Source organism: Phoenix dactylifera, chromosome 4 (genome assembly GCF_051530095.1).
Source record: "Phoenix dactylifera cultivar Ajwa chromosome 4, Ajwa_hap1_PhDact_Kaust_v1.1, whole genome shotgun sequence".
Classification (NCBI taxonomy): Eukaryota; Viridiplantae; Streptophyta; class Magnoliopsida; order Arecales; family Arecaceae; genus Phoenix; species Phoenix dactylifera.
The window spans coordinates 50192616-50208978 of record NC_143193.1 but is presented as its reverse complement, the minus strand read 5'-3'; the positions used below and the strand labels follow the sequence as shown (position 1 = coordinate 50208978).

The following is a 16363-nucleotide window of genomic DNA, read 5'->3' as shown; positions in this document are numbered from 1 at the left end:
TGCCATGGGTAGGTAACGTTTCTCTTTGGCGGGCGAAGAAGGTCACTGAAAGGGACCATATATCAAATGTACCCTCCTATTAATGGAGACTGTCCAGCTCTAGACCCCCCTTCCCAATCACAATATCACCTACCATCAAGTATGACCACCTTTTTCCAACCGGCTAGAAATAAGCCATGTCTTCTGCTGATACGAAAATTTGAGAGGGGACTGGGGAACCACTCAGAGGGACCATTTGACTGCAGCGACAAATCTTCTTGTGGTACATCATCTAATTATCGACCAAGGAAATTCGTTGCATGTCTTCTCTGTTCAATAATCCTTGGAATTAACCGAGACTGCCGGCATATATCAAGGATACGAGACGTATATCTAAATATTCATAGAACAAAAATATTACATGAGTTGTAAAGTTGTTCAAATTATTATGTAGCTTGTCGCCATCAAATTTCTCACACTAACAAAATTAGGCTCAACAAATTGGTCAAATTATGAAGCTATGATGCGCCACGTCGTATGAAAAAGTTTTTGTGGGATAAAGCAACGACTAATAGCATGCTTTTATGAAAATAGGGGAAGCAAATATGCGGGGGTTGGTTGCATAAGTAAACGAAAAATCACATGCTCATGAATAGATCTAATTTTCTTCTCATACCATAAGAAAAATTAAATTGCAGGGTAAACCTTTATGGTGCCTGTCGATTTTCGTGATTTCGACTTTTATCATATAAATTTTACCTATATGGTGACTGCCAACTAGTCAGTGAATTCTCTAGGGGTTCGATATCAACTGCATGAGTTTAGCCTGCATTACACTAAATTTATTATCTCAATAAATTCAGCAGGAGTTTTTAACAATTTAACCCTCTCCATGTTTTTTTTTATTATAAAATTGCTTTGGAAAGAGGAACAAAAACTGGATAAAATTGTTTTCTCAAAGGAAAAAAAATAAAAGGAAAGCAATTCTTAGCTGAAACCTCCCTCGCTGCTGTATAAGTTGATAAAAAGTGGAAGCCTACATAAATAACAATGATTAAAATGGATGATGCCCCACCTAACAGTGAACTCAGCAGCAGATGGGACCTTCATGGCCCCGTCCATGTTTTAGTCGTTTTAGATCCTGTTCCAACCGCAAGAAACTGACGACCCCTTTATTGTCCATAGCACGAAATGTCCGATATGCGTCTGACCGAGGTTCTGCTGCATTCCTTGATCCACAGAAGACATTTGACATTGCCAACAATGGACGGCGCTTCCCATTTCCGAACACCAGCTGCATGCTCGAGTCTTAAAATGGCCACCAGATAATAACACTTCAGAAATCTATTCTAAAACTTAAATTTGAGGTGAAAATTTACCAAATGATTAGAATATTCTTGAAAATATTAATGAACTAGTAAATCAAGCACATCTAATGCACATTAAGAGATTACTTAGACATGCAAACAGAAAATAATGAGCATATAATTTAAAATCTATACCTTATTTAGAAAAAAATGCGAGGTTGACGTCGCTGCGGAAGGATGCCTTTCATGGTTTATTATTACAGCTTATAGTCCAATCTACTATAAAATTAAAATATTAACAAACTGCACCACTGCACATTCCTTCTAAAAATTGCTAAGGCATTTGTCAAGAAAATAAGAGAGCAGTGAAATCCAGAAAGAAAATTTTAAAATCCAACTAGTTTCTGATATAGTAAAGTTAATAAGGGAAATAGCTTTGGAATGACAGAGCTATTGCTTTAGTGCATACGGAAAAGCAGGCATGAGAAAAGAAGCAATGAACAAAAATAGTTAGGATGATGCATGGACGACAGGTTTTCCAGAAAGCATGTTAAAAGAGTATCTAAACAAGATGTAAATTTCTATTATTTCAAAAACAATGTATAAGGTTCATGAATTTGTTAGTTGCAGACTAATTGCAATCATTTAAAAATAGTTGAGACAGCTGCCTGTACATGCTACTACTTGAATTGAAGTCCCTGTACATGCTACTACTTTAACATCACATCCACATGTACCTCTCCTGAAGCATCAATCCAATTAGCAGAACTTGGAATTGGCCCGTTATAATTTGATATAAAGTCATTCACAGAAAGATTGGGTGCTAATCTGAATTTCTAAAGTATTATCTTCTCATTATTATCTATACAAATAAAACAAATCATTGTGCTTTTTGATTTTCTAAGGTAGCGTTATGCCGAGGAACAGCCAAGAAGAGGCTGCAGTGATGGCGGGCAACAAGGAGTTGTCATTCTAGAGCAAAGTCCAGATATAAGATAGGAAAGGATAATAAACTTCGGTCATCATACATGCATGCTAGACAGCACAAATCAGCCTGATTAATCTAGTCAGCTAAAATAAATATTAACTCATGAACTCCTATTGCAACCTGACCTGCATGCTGAAAAATTCCAGGCTTATGATCTCCCTGTAGGTGAATCAGATAAATGTGATCAGAAATGCATGACATTAATATAAGAAACATTCAACAAGCTTAGAGTTTTACAGCTCCACAAATGAAGAATTGGGGAGAAAGCAAGCCGACGGGTAATTAAACACACTGAAGTCTAGTTAGTACGATGAATTGCTTCGTAAGCAGTCAGCTAGTAAAGGAACAGATGCTGCAGGCATGTTAAGCTGAGATACTCCAGGCAGGCCAACTTAAAACTGGCAAGATCAAGCACTTGGACCACAAAGAGAATGATCAGTTCTATCTTCCAGTAGAGAATCAGTTTTACTTCTCTGGATGGCACGGATCTAGATAATTTCATACAGTCATGAATTGTCGAATCGGACAACAATACATGTGATGTTATCATTACTTCCTCTGGCATAGGCTTCTTCTATAAGTTTTCTAGCAGAAGTTTCAGCATCAGATATGCCCTGCACAATGTCCACAGCATCCTGGACATAAAACATCAAGGACTTGTAAGATACTCAAATATGTAATGCCTGTGCATCTGGAGCTTAAGTTAATGCACAAATTAAGGGGAAACAAATAGAGCGAGAGAGAGAGAGAGAGAGAGAGAGAGAGGACACATGGTCATAAAAGGAGGGACAAAGCCTACAAACAGGGTTGATCTTTCTGCCAATACATTCAGTAACAAAGTGATAGCCTCTTTTTTTTTTTTAATAAAAATATGGTGGGGTTGCCAGGATCCAAACCCTGGGCTTCTCACATGGAGAGGAATTAGCTGAGATGAATCAGGTTGTAACACAGTGATAGTTTGACGCAAAAATATGATGAAGAAAAGAATTTGACATTAGGGAATCTTTTGTTATTTTTTCTCTATCAAAGACCGGGAAAAAGGGAATCTCAGCAGTGCTTGATATAAGAATAACAGTGCCCAACTTTCTACAATTTCCTTGACAATCTACCTATCAATGAACATCACAGCAGGGCTGTAACAAGGACTTTCCTGTAGTGGGGTAGCCAAAGGTTACTTTCTGATAAGCAAAATCTTAGTGTTGTATAACTGTGCATTTATAAAGAGTTCTTGAAGTCTTGAATTTGCATGAAGTTAAAAAAACCACATAAGAAAAATTGGGTATTTTCTATAATTGCTGGCACTCAAACAAAAAAAAATTCATAATTCCCTAATGAAAGCTTATTTATAATTAGAAAACTAAAAAATCATTTGACAGGACTAGTGACTTCGTATACTAACAAACTTCCAACATAAACAGATATCTTCATCCTTCCAAATGTCATGAGAGGTTTATTTAAGAAAGAAAAATCAGATTTTCATCATCACAAAAGAATAGAACAAATTAGCAAGATCTTCGAGCGACTACCAAACACCTTAAAGTTCCTCTCAGCACCCCTTTTTTTCATCGAGATGTTTAAAGAGAGTAGTTTTGGGCATGATTAAGTTTCCCATCAGCTAAAATGCACTGAACACAACATGTTGGCAGCAAAGCTATCATGAAAAACAAATGCAGTCTGGATAATTACCTTATTAGATACGACATTCCAAAGCCCATCACTGGCAACTATCAGAAATTCAACACCTTTGATATCTTCTACCTAAGCATATGGCAAAAAAAGCATAAGATCCTTCTATCCTTGTACTTGAAAAAAGAAAAAGTTCATGTATAGATAGTAAAACTGTACAAAAATGATCATAGTTTACATAGCCTAATGATTGCTTATCAGAGACATTAAGCTAAAGGCTTCTATATCAACTCAAAGTAAAAAAGCTTTACCTAAGTGAACACAGTCTTGTTTCCAACCGAGGAATTAAAGGGTAGCCTTGTTTTGTCAAATGTTTCTGTTGGAAACACTCGCAAATTCAGGACGAATCCAATTTTCTTAAATATGTAAATGTTACACATACAGATCAGGTCTTGCTTGTTTGCATGCGGTGTAGAACATATACAATGATATTACCTCACATGTTTAGCACAAATTAAATTGCTATGCTGAATTCTCAAATTGAGATAAGAATGAGGTGGGGAGTTGATTTGCTAACAACATTTGGCAAGGATTGTTTATAGGAAGAGTCCACTTTTACATATTAAATTTATGTCCATAAGAAGCAGGCCTGATAGGAGACTTGCTTGCCCTAGATCTAGTTTTATTGGGCTTCAGTTATAAGATCTAATGCTGATCCAATTCAATAAGTTAACATAATCAAGTTAGGTTGAATTGTCAATCAAGTTTAGGCTAACAAAAAGTATTATAAGCTCCAACCAAACTTTGAACTTGATTTTCTTTAAGAGTGTCAGGTTAGGGTGGATCCAGTTATTCTAAAGCCATACTCAATGTGATTGAGAAATCAGGTGCAAGTTGAAAGTTTATATGCCAAACCAGTGGTTAAGATTTAATGTGAGTCACCTTGCCCGCTTACACCTGTAACTGTCCTACTATGTACACGCACGTTGTGATGAAAGACCACATATTCGAGGCTCACAAGTTATCCATATTTTAAGTTTTTACATATTAACTTTCAAATCACATGTCACCACTGGGTTTAAGGCGAGAATAAGTATTATGTGCATGAAGTCTGCAAAACAAAGAATGCCAAAAACTAATTGTTAAAGAAAATTCATCTAACTGGTTTATAGGCCCTCTACCATACATTTGTGATTTATAGAACTATCAAAGCTATGGAGTCTAAGACTTATCAGCTCTTTGCTGGGAAGCTAAAACCAAGTAATGTATATGCAGTGATAAAACCAACATAACAAATCAATGGCAAAAAGCAACTAATTGAATTTTTAAAGTATTATGATTTTAAATTAGGGCCAGTAAAAATAATTTAACCGATCTGCACTTCAAGCAGCTCACAACTTAACTTTTCATGTCCCAGTTCCCACATTTAGTAGCATTGTAGATGAAGCAGCCAAACATGTTTTAACAGCCGCTTGAGCCAACAAGCATGTCGCTCTATTAAGAAGAGTTCGACCTTCAATGGAGTAGACCAAGCATTTCAAGATTAATAATCATTTTATCTACCATGGCTACCTTAATCATACTTCAACATCCATGTACATTTCTCCAACTTACAAATCTTTTCATCAAGTAATGCAGGAGAACATCTCCCTTCTAAGCTAAAATTTTGTCAAATAATCTTATATTGATTTTGGGAGCTGCACAATTACTATTTCTTTAGAGGCAAATGAAAACCATAGGAATTAAGTTTGAGAGGTGTATATCAGACCTATTCCACATGGGAAAGGGGGTGACTGCTGAGTGCGGGCGCATGTCTAACTGTCAGATCTTTCTAGACACTAAGAAACTCTTTCTTCACAACCAATACCTGAATGACATACTCATACATATGTTGTGCCATGTAGACTTGAATACTCTGGAATAAATTAAAGGGTCCAGATTACTTACATCCAACATATGATAGAGAAGGATTTAGCTTTTGATATACATGACTGGTAGCCATAAGGAAAGCAACTTAAGTTTTGTTTATTCTTTGATATTACTAATTTTTCCTCCCAGATCACAATGTAAAAAAACATGTTAAAACTAACTACCTGAATTTCTGGTTCAGCAACAACATATGGCTTAAGCAATTTATCTCCAAATGCACGAGAAACTGCAAGAACACCACCAACCCGCCAGGTGCCTGGATAATTTTATCATTATTTAAGAAATCATAGTCAATGAGTTTGTGAGCCCATATAAGTAAGAAAATAAGAAAAATAAATATCAATAACTGTCAAATAAATATAGAAACTTTACCTGCCCATATGACGAATCCTCCTGCATTTTCAATTCGTTGGCGCTCATCAGACCTATCAGGTTTATGATCAATAGACAGAGGAATTGCTGCAGTATGAAGCATAATTATCGGTAGTCAGCAAATAAGATGCATGAAAAAAGATAAATGCCTATTATTACTGTCAGCACTCAGCACAGTAACCAAATTTTTTTTGCCTGATTTTATCACCATAAACACAATAAAAAACATAGCATATGACTTTGATTGTTGTAAACTTGAGCAGTAAAAACCCTGTATAAGTTGCAATGTTTAGACAACCTAACATACTGATGGCAGATTTAAAAGGGGGCAAAGAATCAGTTTAGCTAATCCAAGAGAGAGTCAAGAATATTCATCTGCTAATCTAAGAGACTCAATTAAAGCATCTTCAGAGACTCAATTATTCAGAGTAAGCATAACCACAGGCAGTGCCAGGGTTATGGGGCGATTGAACATGCATTAAACCTCATTTCTACTATAATTATTTGCAGTTTTAAAATAATATTCTTTTATCTATTTGCTTATTTATTCATTTATTTTGTGTGTTCGTGTCTTTTAACACAAATACATATTCAAGTTAGTTATAGTAACTTCTGCATATTTAGGTAACACTATAATGTGCTTAATTATTACTAGAACATAAAACAACCTTCCTTAAATATTTAACCAAACTATTGAATCACAGGAAAAAAAACAAGTAGCATTCAAGCAATATTAGTGTGTGTTTGTATAGTCAGGTCAAAAAACATATACATTCGGTTGTTCTACCATAAAGTGCACTATGTCATTTGTCATACATTGAAAAGTAAAGTTACAATGAAACAATGCTAGAAGATTCTATGGTTAAAGGAAGAGACAGGAGGCTGCAGGCCTGTTGTGATATAGCTAGAAAGCAAATGCAAAACTTATAAAGATTATGGTTATCTCATTATAAATTAGTAGTTTCTCCGGTGCTTGTAAGAAAATAGTTTTATTACATCACCATTGCATCACTTTCACTGAATTACCCTAGAATTTGCCAATCTCATTTTCTATTGTTTCAGAAAGAGGAAGATCGACCTGAGCCAGACCTAGACGCCACTACTCTGGAATCTCCAACATTTGCAACAAAAAGTCGATCACCTAACAAAAGGGCAGTTGATGCAGTTGAACCAGCATCTTTCTGCTGACCTTTTTCTTCGTCAATATAAGCAGTATCTGTTTGTCTAAAAGCTTCAACTGTGACAAATAAAAAAATTATTAAACGTTAGGTGAAATGTGACATGCAAGGGGAAATGCAAATAAGGCAGGAAGAAAGTATAGCACTTAAATACACCAACCACAGACCAATAGCTGACTTTGTGTCTTTAATAAAATCTGGATGATTGCTTAAATTTTTGAAAAGGTGGTTCTTTAAATATTCTGCAGCTCGGGGACCTCCATGGCCTACATAGGTGTATAGACATAAACCAAGCAAGAAAAAGTAAGAGAATGTACCAGTAACATAACAAGTCTAAAATCTCCATGACCTTACACTACATCTAATTTCCAAAACATAAGGGGAAGCCAGGCGATGGTAAGACATAAAACAGAATATAATATCATCAAAATCCCACTTACAACTGAATTAAGCACTCAGCTGCAAGTTTTTGAACAAATTATCTGATCAAAGTAGACATACTAAAGGGATATGCAAAGAAATTTAATCATACCATCAAATACACCAAAGAATGCAACCATCTGATCATCAACTTCTGCTATCCTTGTCTCATAAAAATCTTCCATTGATGCTCTTTTACCCTTAAAAGTGGAATATCCATAACTGAACCTCACATTTTTGGATCCAATGAGGAAGCTGTCAACCAAAACGATCATTTTTGAATATTACCGTCTCCATGTAATTGATATACAAATTCTAGATCAAATATGTAAATTTGGTATGTGATAATCAATTGCATAACCCATTCCATGCCAATGGAAAACATAACTGATGATCAAAATATAGATAGTGCAATTTTCTGGAGGCTCAGTACCATTAAATAAAACAATACATCTGAAATGCTCAAGGCATATAAAATATTTCTCATGGGACTGAGAACCCAGAGATGAAAGATCTGCAAGCACTAATAGATTATCTTGCAGGATTACTCAGGTGTAAATGGACATAAATCCCTGAAAATAGGTAATGCTTATCGAGAGACTTTATAAGTCATGCTCTCATGCAGTCGCATGCTCTCATGTAGTCATGCTTACATTTTGCCGCAATCTAACATCACTGCAACAAAACCGGTCGGAATGTTCCATCAGAAAAAGTCCCATATAAGAGACTTATTCCAACATATCTACTGCAAAGACTGCTTGGAGTTAAAAAGAAGGTTTTTTCTTTTTTTCTTCTTGCAATTCACTTGTTTAGTCCCCTTCAAATTACTCCCACATCCAACCAGAACATCAATCTTAGTTCTACCAATTTTCATATTTTTTGGCCCACAAGATCCAACTATCTTTTATATTCAAAAGAAGTAAAAAATAGAAAATAATGAGCAAAAGCAGACCATATCCAAAATCCAACACACCAAAAAACAAAAGTCTTAAGGAAATCCAACAAATTCATAATCGAAACAAAATTCACCAAAAAAGCAAACGAAGACCACATGATTCCAATCAAAAACAGAAACAAAGCGAAATATGAAATTCTTGACGAAGAGAGGAGAGCGAAAGAGACAAACGAAGACCTCATGATTCCAATCAAAAACAGAAACAAAGCGAAATATGAAATTCTTGACGAAGAGAGGAGAGCGAGAGAAAGGTGGGCCGGGGGGGGGGGGGGGGCGTTGGGGGATGTGCCTGATTCCGCCGCCGCTGAAGAGGGGGCCGGGATCCGATTTCTGATTCATGGTCGCTGCTCGGCTCTCGTCATCCCACGGAAGAGCGGTGACCGGACCTCCTCCTCCTTCCAGACACGGCTTTCCTTATTCCAAAGAAAGGGGCAACGCTTCCGATCCCCCACTCTGCCCTCGTTCTTTCCACCACCGACGAATAAGGAGAAAAGAAACGATAATGTGAAAGGAGCCCGTCCGTTTTTTCCTTCAGTTCTTCGTTCAAAATTTTAGGGTTTTTTCGTTCCGGACAAGACAGGAAGTCAGCAGGATCGGATGCTAAATTTAGGTCGGATACAGTGTGTTCTTGATACAACAGGAGCTTGCCACGTACGCAGATATCCTTTCTTTTTTGGGGGTGGGGGGGGTGGTGGTTGGGGGGCGGGGGGCTGAATTGGCACGTCGACAACTGAACACGGCGTATAAGATTACGAATTCGACGCGTAAAATTGCTTAAGAAGGTGAATTTTTAAAACGAGCAAATTCTTTTATATTATCGTGCCTTGTGGGTTCAAGTGCTTTCCTTAAAATGTGCTTAAAAGGGACCAACTTTCAACTTTTGCAAGAAATGTAACATTTCAATAAATTTGGGGGAAGCTTTTGAATGTTACATGATGCTTTATCCTTTTAGATCATGGGTCCAAGTTTTGTTGATCATGGAGCATTACAGAACCTATATTTTTGAGAAGATGGCATTTTATACGACACAAATTAGCCATACATCTTTTGAACCAAGTTTATTACAAAGGTGTTTCTAAATAGAAATCAGGCATCACATAAAGGAGCTAAGATATGCCCCATCTTACCCATAATAATGAAGGGCCGAAGAAACACATCTTTGCCACCAAGGTGGTAGCACATATAGAACAAGGCATTAGCTTCCACCGGGGAGGATCAGGTTCGAAATGCGCGGGCATCGATTAAATTCGGAGACCAATGATGGCTAACGCTAAAGTTGATCCAAAATAGTTAATCTTTGATGGTTATAGACTTTTATGCTTAAAACCTCCTAGACTTCTGTGGATTCGCAATATGAGCCATGTTAATCCAAATCCATTAAACCAAACGGAAATATGCTAAGATACACTCTGATTTATTGTTGCTGATCCTATGTGGATCTTCTTTTTCAATAATTTTACTTTTATTTTTGTTATTTATTTATTTATTTTTCATGGTAAACAAGCACACATGCAATGAATTGTGAAATAGAACATGGTCCTCCTCCACGCACCCCTGGCCCCAAACTCTGAAGCGGAATTAAGTCCCAGGTATCTGCTATTAACCATCTAGAACTCTAACAATTTACTAAGTTAGCACCTCGTAAATTGCGAGGATTTGATTGAGATAACTCTCTAATTGTTGAGGACAATTGGGCTTACGTATTTCAATGGTTCACCATTTTTCGTAGTCCTATGCTTAGCCAAAACTCTGGATACCTTTACAGGTTAAACTCTTACCAAGATGGTTGAAAACTTGATGCTTTAATGATAAAATGGCCTGAAATAAAGAGTGTAATAAAGGAACTGTAAGCTTATGTACATTGTGATTACCAACCAAGCCTGGACCCATGATACGTACTTTGCTTCATTATGCTTTATTTTGGAAGAGGTTGCAAGGTTGTGTGTGAAGTTTTGCAGTGACTTGGTGAATGCTGAAGATTTGCTGGCACAAATTGCAAGGTTAGAAATAGTATGCCTTGCATCAATCACCATGAGGCTGGCTGGAGGAAAGGCTCATCCCCTTTAAGAGGGGCCAAAAAACGTACATATATATAAATCTTACATATTAAGAAAATGCCATCTTCACGAATCTTATATACCAACAAAGATGAAGCTGCCATGTACATAAAGTCTACTATACTCACAAAGAAGCCAATACATAGTTGATAACGACTTTAGTCTGACATGCTAAAAGTCTGCACAAACTGATATGATGAGAATAGATCTGATGAGCTCAAGAATCTCATAGAAAATGTCAGACTAAAAAATTTATGACTTTTAGATACCAGACATCACCCCACACACCTTGGCAAGCCAAAATTTTAGTTCCAGTGCGTGGAACTATTTAAGTCTTTTGTATCTTAATGCTAATTAGAACAGATAGCTGGGTAGAATGGACATCTTGAATACTGACAACAATGGAAGATGGAAAGAATAATCGATGTAGAATGATCAAGAAACATATAATTTTTATGGCATTATTATTGTTGTCACAATCAGTATTCTTGACTTTAAGATTTGAAGAATACTGACTAATCCACACCGAAGTTCTTGGTGCTTCAAGACATCAGAAATTAATTGAAGATTCCTTAACAGACAACACAAGGGTCAAAGGCTGATTTCTCTGCTATATATCCCTTGCCATTCTATCCCTGTCAAGGATAGAATTCTCTGCCAAGGGATAACTCCAGAAATCACTACCATCAGCATACCAGAAGCGTGCAGCCATCTCCTCAATCATAACAGTTCCCATTTACAGTGAACTTCTAGGGAAAGCAATAAATTTTATAAAAATGTTCCTTCTGCTGACCAAGGAACAACCTAAAGCATTGCCACTCCAAGCAATTTGCTTGAGAGGAAAGCATAATGGCCATTCAGCAACGCCGCTGGTCAGAAGAAATGATTTTGCAGTGTTTGCTGCGGTTGGAAACCTGCAATCTAAAGACTTAGAGGCCTTAACTACCAAAAGGAAAAAAAAAAAGTCTTTGAGGCCTTAAGTTACCATTTAAGAAAAGCGATACGAGGTCCAATCCTATTACCAAAATGTTTCCTTCGCAATTCATAACCAGTATGCCACGTGTCACAAGGAGGATGATTCTTGATACCCCATTCATGAGTTGATCAACCTAGCAAATCACACCAATCTCATCATGCCATGTGGCACAACAACCTTGCAAGGAAAATTTTTTGTTGCCAGTGTTGGGTCCTGTAGCATGACTCCCATATGATTTGTATAGATGATTTCTCAGACTAGTTAGCAGAGTGAACGAAGGGGTTTCAGAACCGAAAGCTGCAAGACAAGAATAATGATAATCGGCTCAAAGATTGGCTATCAGGAGCACAAAAGATAGGACATCACTAATACTACGATTATTGGCTGCCATTTTGAGTTGTTTAATGACTGAAACCATGAACACAAATTTTCTTGCACTTTTTCCTTTTGTTTCGGTTCACCTCTTTTTTTCCACCTTTTTAAGTTGTCACCAATAAATGGAAATGGTCAATACTGCCAGTCTTAACTTACTAGTTCCTGAAATTGGTTGATAAGACCAGCTTGAACTTACTAGCTCCTGAAATTAAGGACAAGGCCAAGGACTAGAACAAAAACACGAGCAGCATAGACATTGAAATAAACACTCATCTCAGCCTATATACCTGGACCACTGAAATTATCTGAACCTACCATCATCCAACATTCAGCATCAGCCAGAGCAGAAGAAAAAGGCCACTTTAAAACCATATGAAAAACCATTTTATTGGGCCAGAATAACTTGATAAAGAAACAGAATGATGAACAAACTAACATAAGAAACAAGACGCTAAAAAACCTAAAACTTGAAGGATCACCAAGCAAACCAAAACAATTAGAAACCGGCCAAACATGGCCACAAGTGTGCTGCCAAATTTTATACTGTGAGTCAATTGTTGCAAAATAGCATCCACTAGTTAAAACCATTCTATAGATAAATGAAAAACAAAGAAAGAAAGATTTATCTTTTTAATTCATCACCATAATTTATACGAAGGGGGGCGCTGGAGTTTCTGATTATGTGCACAAAACCATTTCATTTGATTGAAAGTTTTGTAGCTATTGTCAAGCCACATTCTAAAACCTTTTCTCGCTATACTAAATACTTTACCATAAAACCAAGTATCTGCCATCCCATAAGCAAAGGGTGTTACTATGAGTTGCATGTATGACTCACAAGGCCAATGTCCAAGGTTCAACCCTGGAGTAAATGGGAAATGAGCAATATTATTCAAACCATCCAATGGATGTTGGAGTTTTGTACACTCCAAAATAAGAAGTGATAAAAACTAAGAAATCACTAATGAACACAATAAAAGAAGACAGTTAAGCAAGAATGTTTCAAATTCTCTAAGAGTATGGTAGAATTAGTTCTGTAGGAAAGATACATCAGCCAAAAGTCGGATGTAATACATTATCAAAATGGATAGGGATCTGCTAGTTTATGCTATTAGGCTACCAACACAGGCAATTGCTAAAGGAGCCAGTGGAACTTAGAATGGTAATAGACAAGCAGAACAAGAGTGTTTTTGCAATTCAAAAAAGGTATAACGGATGAAGGGAGAGAGAGAAAGAAGAAATGATGACAGCAATAAGACACTTAAAAATTAGAAAGAATGATAACCTTATTGAATAGAGGTAAAAAATACAAGCTCTACGGATCTAATTCTATGCTATTCCCTGTCTATTATATTACCGAATAAAACTAACGACCACTTTGTTTTTAGAAAGTAATTGCAAAAATCAAAGTCAAAAACAAGATACGCCATACTGTACCGAATCAGACGGTTCAGAGTGTACCATACTGTACGGATTCGGTACCGGTATTGCGGTATGGGGGGTGTATCAATACTCGGTATACTAAACCGGCCTCCGTATCGGGCGTACTGACATAGTAACAACGTGGCACTGGTACAAGGCTCGAAACTGAGATGGCATATCTTGGTCAAAAGTGCCATGCATAAAATACTATAATAGAATCATGATGAAGTAAAAAGGAAAAGAGAACGTCAGATGCTAGAAGCATAAGACCAATGCAGAGACAAGTAAATCATAACTATAAACTATATGAGGTATTAAAGTATCACAATTATATTGGAACACTGAACAACTTACAACAACTACAGCAACTAAGTAGCTTTATATTTCCTATGAAGCACATAATGGTTTAGAAGTACCGGTCAAGTTGTTAGTAACATGGCATACAAAAAATTTCACTTTGAGTATAAAGTGTCATGAGGACTCAGGTATTTCACAACTCTAATTATGGTGCAAGCAATGTGAGGTAAAGCTTTTAACTTATCATTTAGGAAGTTATCACTTTGAAAATGAATATCCACAAAAATTGGTTCAAGATCTCAGATCAAACTCTCTTAACAACATGGATACAACATTTTCTGTCAATAAAATCCTTGGGCAAAGGGATGCCCTTCGGCAACAAAAAATTTAATTATGTGCTCATTTTAAGAAAATAATGTAAGAAAAGATGATTACACCAAGTAATTAGGAATACTCTTTCTTTAACAAGGAAAGAGACCAGGAAAAATTATATATTGCTCTCCTGTTTCAAACAATTATCTCATGTTCTCATGCTTGTGGTTATAATTCCAATTCCAATTCAATGCTGCCAAACAAACCCTACCTGATTTACTGATTTCAACTTTGGTTCTCAAATTAAATGCGTATCAAATCACCCAAAGCCCTGTTAGGATGGAGAGGGTTTTGGAGAGAAGAGAAGAGGAAAAGAGGAGAGAAAGTAAAAATCCCTTGTTTGGTTGGGAGAAATCCAATCTATCATTTGCTAAGGAGAGAAGAGAAGAGAAAGTGCAACTCCCTCATTAGGATAGTCAAGTGGGAAAGAAAAGAAAAGAAATGGAGAGAGGTATTATCCCTCCAACCCCCTCCCTCTTTTGAAATCCGTCCAAAAGTGGAGAAATTTGGAGAGAAAAGAAACTCTCCTTCTCTCCTCTTGTTTCCAAGGTTCTCTTCTGTCCTCTTGGTCCAAGGTTCTCTTTTCTTCTTTTCTCTTTGATTCCCTCGGTTCCCTTCTTTTCTTTTTTCTCCTCCCCAGTGTATCCAAACAGGATCTAAGTACTCCTGACCACAGCACTCAGGACAACCCACTTAAACTAATGTACATTAGAAGGGAGAACAACTAATATGAAACAATAAATTTCAATTAAGACCAATTTTATTATTAGTGAAGTGGAGGGAGTTATACAACTTGTTAAAAAGATGAATTAAAAGTTCAACTGTAATAACATCCAACGGAAGTCTGATATCTTAAAAAATCAGTTGATTACCACCATACATGGTGGTCCATTTACAAACACAAATTGCCATATCAGTAAATAAAACACATACAATTAAGAAATTCCTAAGTAAGGGTGATGAAGTGTTGCAAGGAACTGACCAAGCTTGGAGGCCAATGCTTAGTTTCTCTTACATATGAAAGATCAGTATAGTGAGGATCCAAAAGAGTGGCGATTGCGAACTGGTTCTCGGCCAGCAATGGTGCATGCTTGTCCGCATACAACGCCGCGGCAAGAGCTGCATGAATCTCTGCAGCACATCCCATATCACATAATAAACAACCATAATAAACCAATGTGTACATGTCCATCATTAAAATTGCGAGCCTATATCCCAGCAGAGGCTGTACCAGGGTATCCTTTCAATGAAATGGAGACATCCTCCATCTCGGCGATTGCTTCCTCTCTGTCTCCGATCTCATATAGCGCTAATGCCCTTCCAACTCTCGCATACTCCGAGAACGCGAAGTCCTTGTAATCTCTAATCACCTGAAGCCATAAAAATCGGATCTTTAGGGACTTTTAGCGTATATTTCCACTGGAATCTATCAATTTTCCAGTCCAGAGAGAGAGAGAGAGAGAGAGAGAGAGAGAGAGAGGGGGGGGGGGGGGGAGGGAGGGTACGAGAGAAAAGTAGTCGAGAGCTTGGGGAAAGTCGCCCTTGGCCTGGAAGTCGCGGGCGAGGTCGAGGAGTTGGGTGGCGTCGGAGACGCGGCCGGAGAGGGCGGCGCTGGCGTTCTTCTCGGAATCGGAGAGGGGATCGTAAGAGGGGGCAGGGGCGGCGGCGGAGGTTGGGGTGGAGAGGAGGATGGAGAGAGGGAGGGAAAGCAGGAGGCTTCTCCGTCTCCAAGTCCTGCTGCTCGCTGCTGGGAAGAAGGAGCGGGCCTTGGCTTTGAGGGATGGAGTGGGGTTGAGGAGGTGGGAAAGGAAAGGACCGTGGTTTCCACTAGAGGTCCTCATCGCCGGCTGCCGCAATTCAATGGGTGGCTGGTTTCACTCTCCCTTGTTTTATATATTTATTCTTGTGAAAAGTTAAGCTGAAATTCCAAAAATAATTGAAATCTACTTTGACTCAGCAACTGGAGCTAGTGAAATACTCTCAAATTATTCATCATTTTCTCATTGGCTTGATGTGTCTTCAAATTTTTATGGGATCGTTCTATGAAGTTAATCCAGCTAAACTGCTCCAGAATGCTCTCAAAAAGAGGATAACTTCTGCACTACTACTG

General features: G+C 37.5%; 2 protein-coding genes across 5 annotated transcripts; both read right to left on the bottom strand.

The window, feature by feature from the left end:
* Positions 1-2455: 2455 nt before the first annotated feature.
* LOC148714138 (Protein phosphatase 2C family protein) lies at positions 2456-15363 on the bottom strand. 4 transcript variants are annotated; one of them, XM_088720401.2, is made up of 8 exons: positions 15236-15363; positions 7912-8054; positions 7547-7645; positions 7280-7438; positions 6202-6288; positions 5994-6085; positions 3961-4032; positions 2456-2909 (listed from the first exon to the last, which is right to left on the bottom strand). In XM_088720401.2, the coding sequence occupies exons 2-8, from the start codon at positions 7982-7984 to the stop codon at positions 2781-2783; spliced, it is 711 nt and encodes a 236-aa protein (XP_088576527.2). In that variant the 5' UTR covers positions 7985-8054; positions 15236-15363; the 3' UTR covers positions 2456-2780. The 4 variants fall into 4 exon arrangements, with proteins under 4 accessions (XP_088576527.2, XP_088576526.2, XP_089786383.1 ...); XM_088720400.2 differs by lacking the exon at positions 15236-15363 and adding an exon at positions 9044-9384; XM_089930257.1 differs by lacking the exons at positions 2456-2909; positions 15236-15363 and adding exons at positions 4212-4276; positions 9044-9332.
* On the bottom strand, positions 14996-16141 carry LOC103720519 (uncharacterized). The gene is made up of 3 exons (XM_017846026.5): positions 15759-16141; positions 15485-15623; positions 14996-15384 (listed from the first exon to the last, which is right to left on the bottom strand). Exons 1-3 carry the CDS (start codon positions 16092-16094, stop codon positions 15200-15202), a joined length of 660 nt encoding a protein of 219 aa, XP_017701515.4. The 5' UTR covers positions 16095-16141; the 3' UTR covers positions 14996-15199.
* Between the last annotated feature and the right edge of the window lie 222 nt (positions 16142-16363).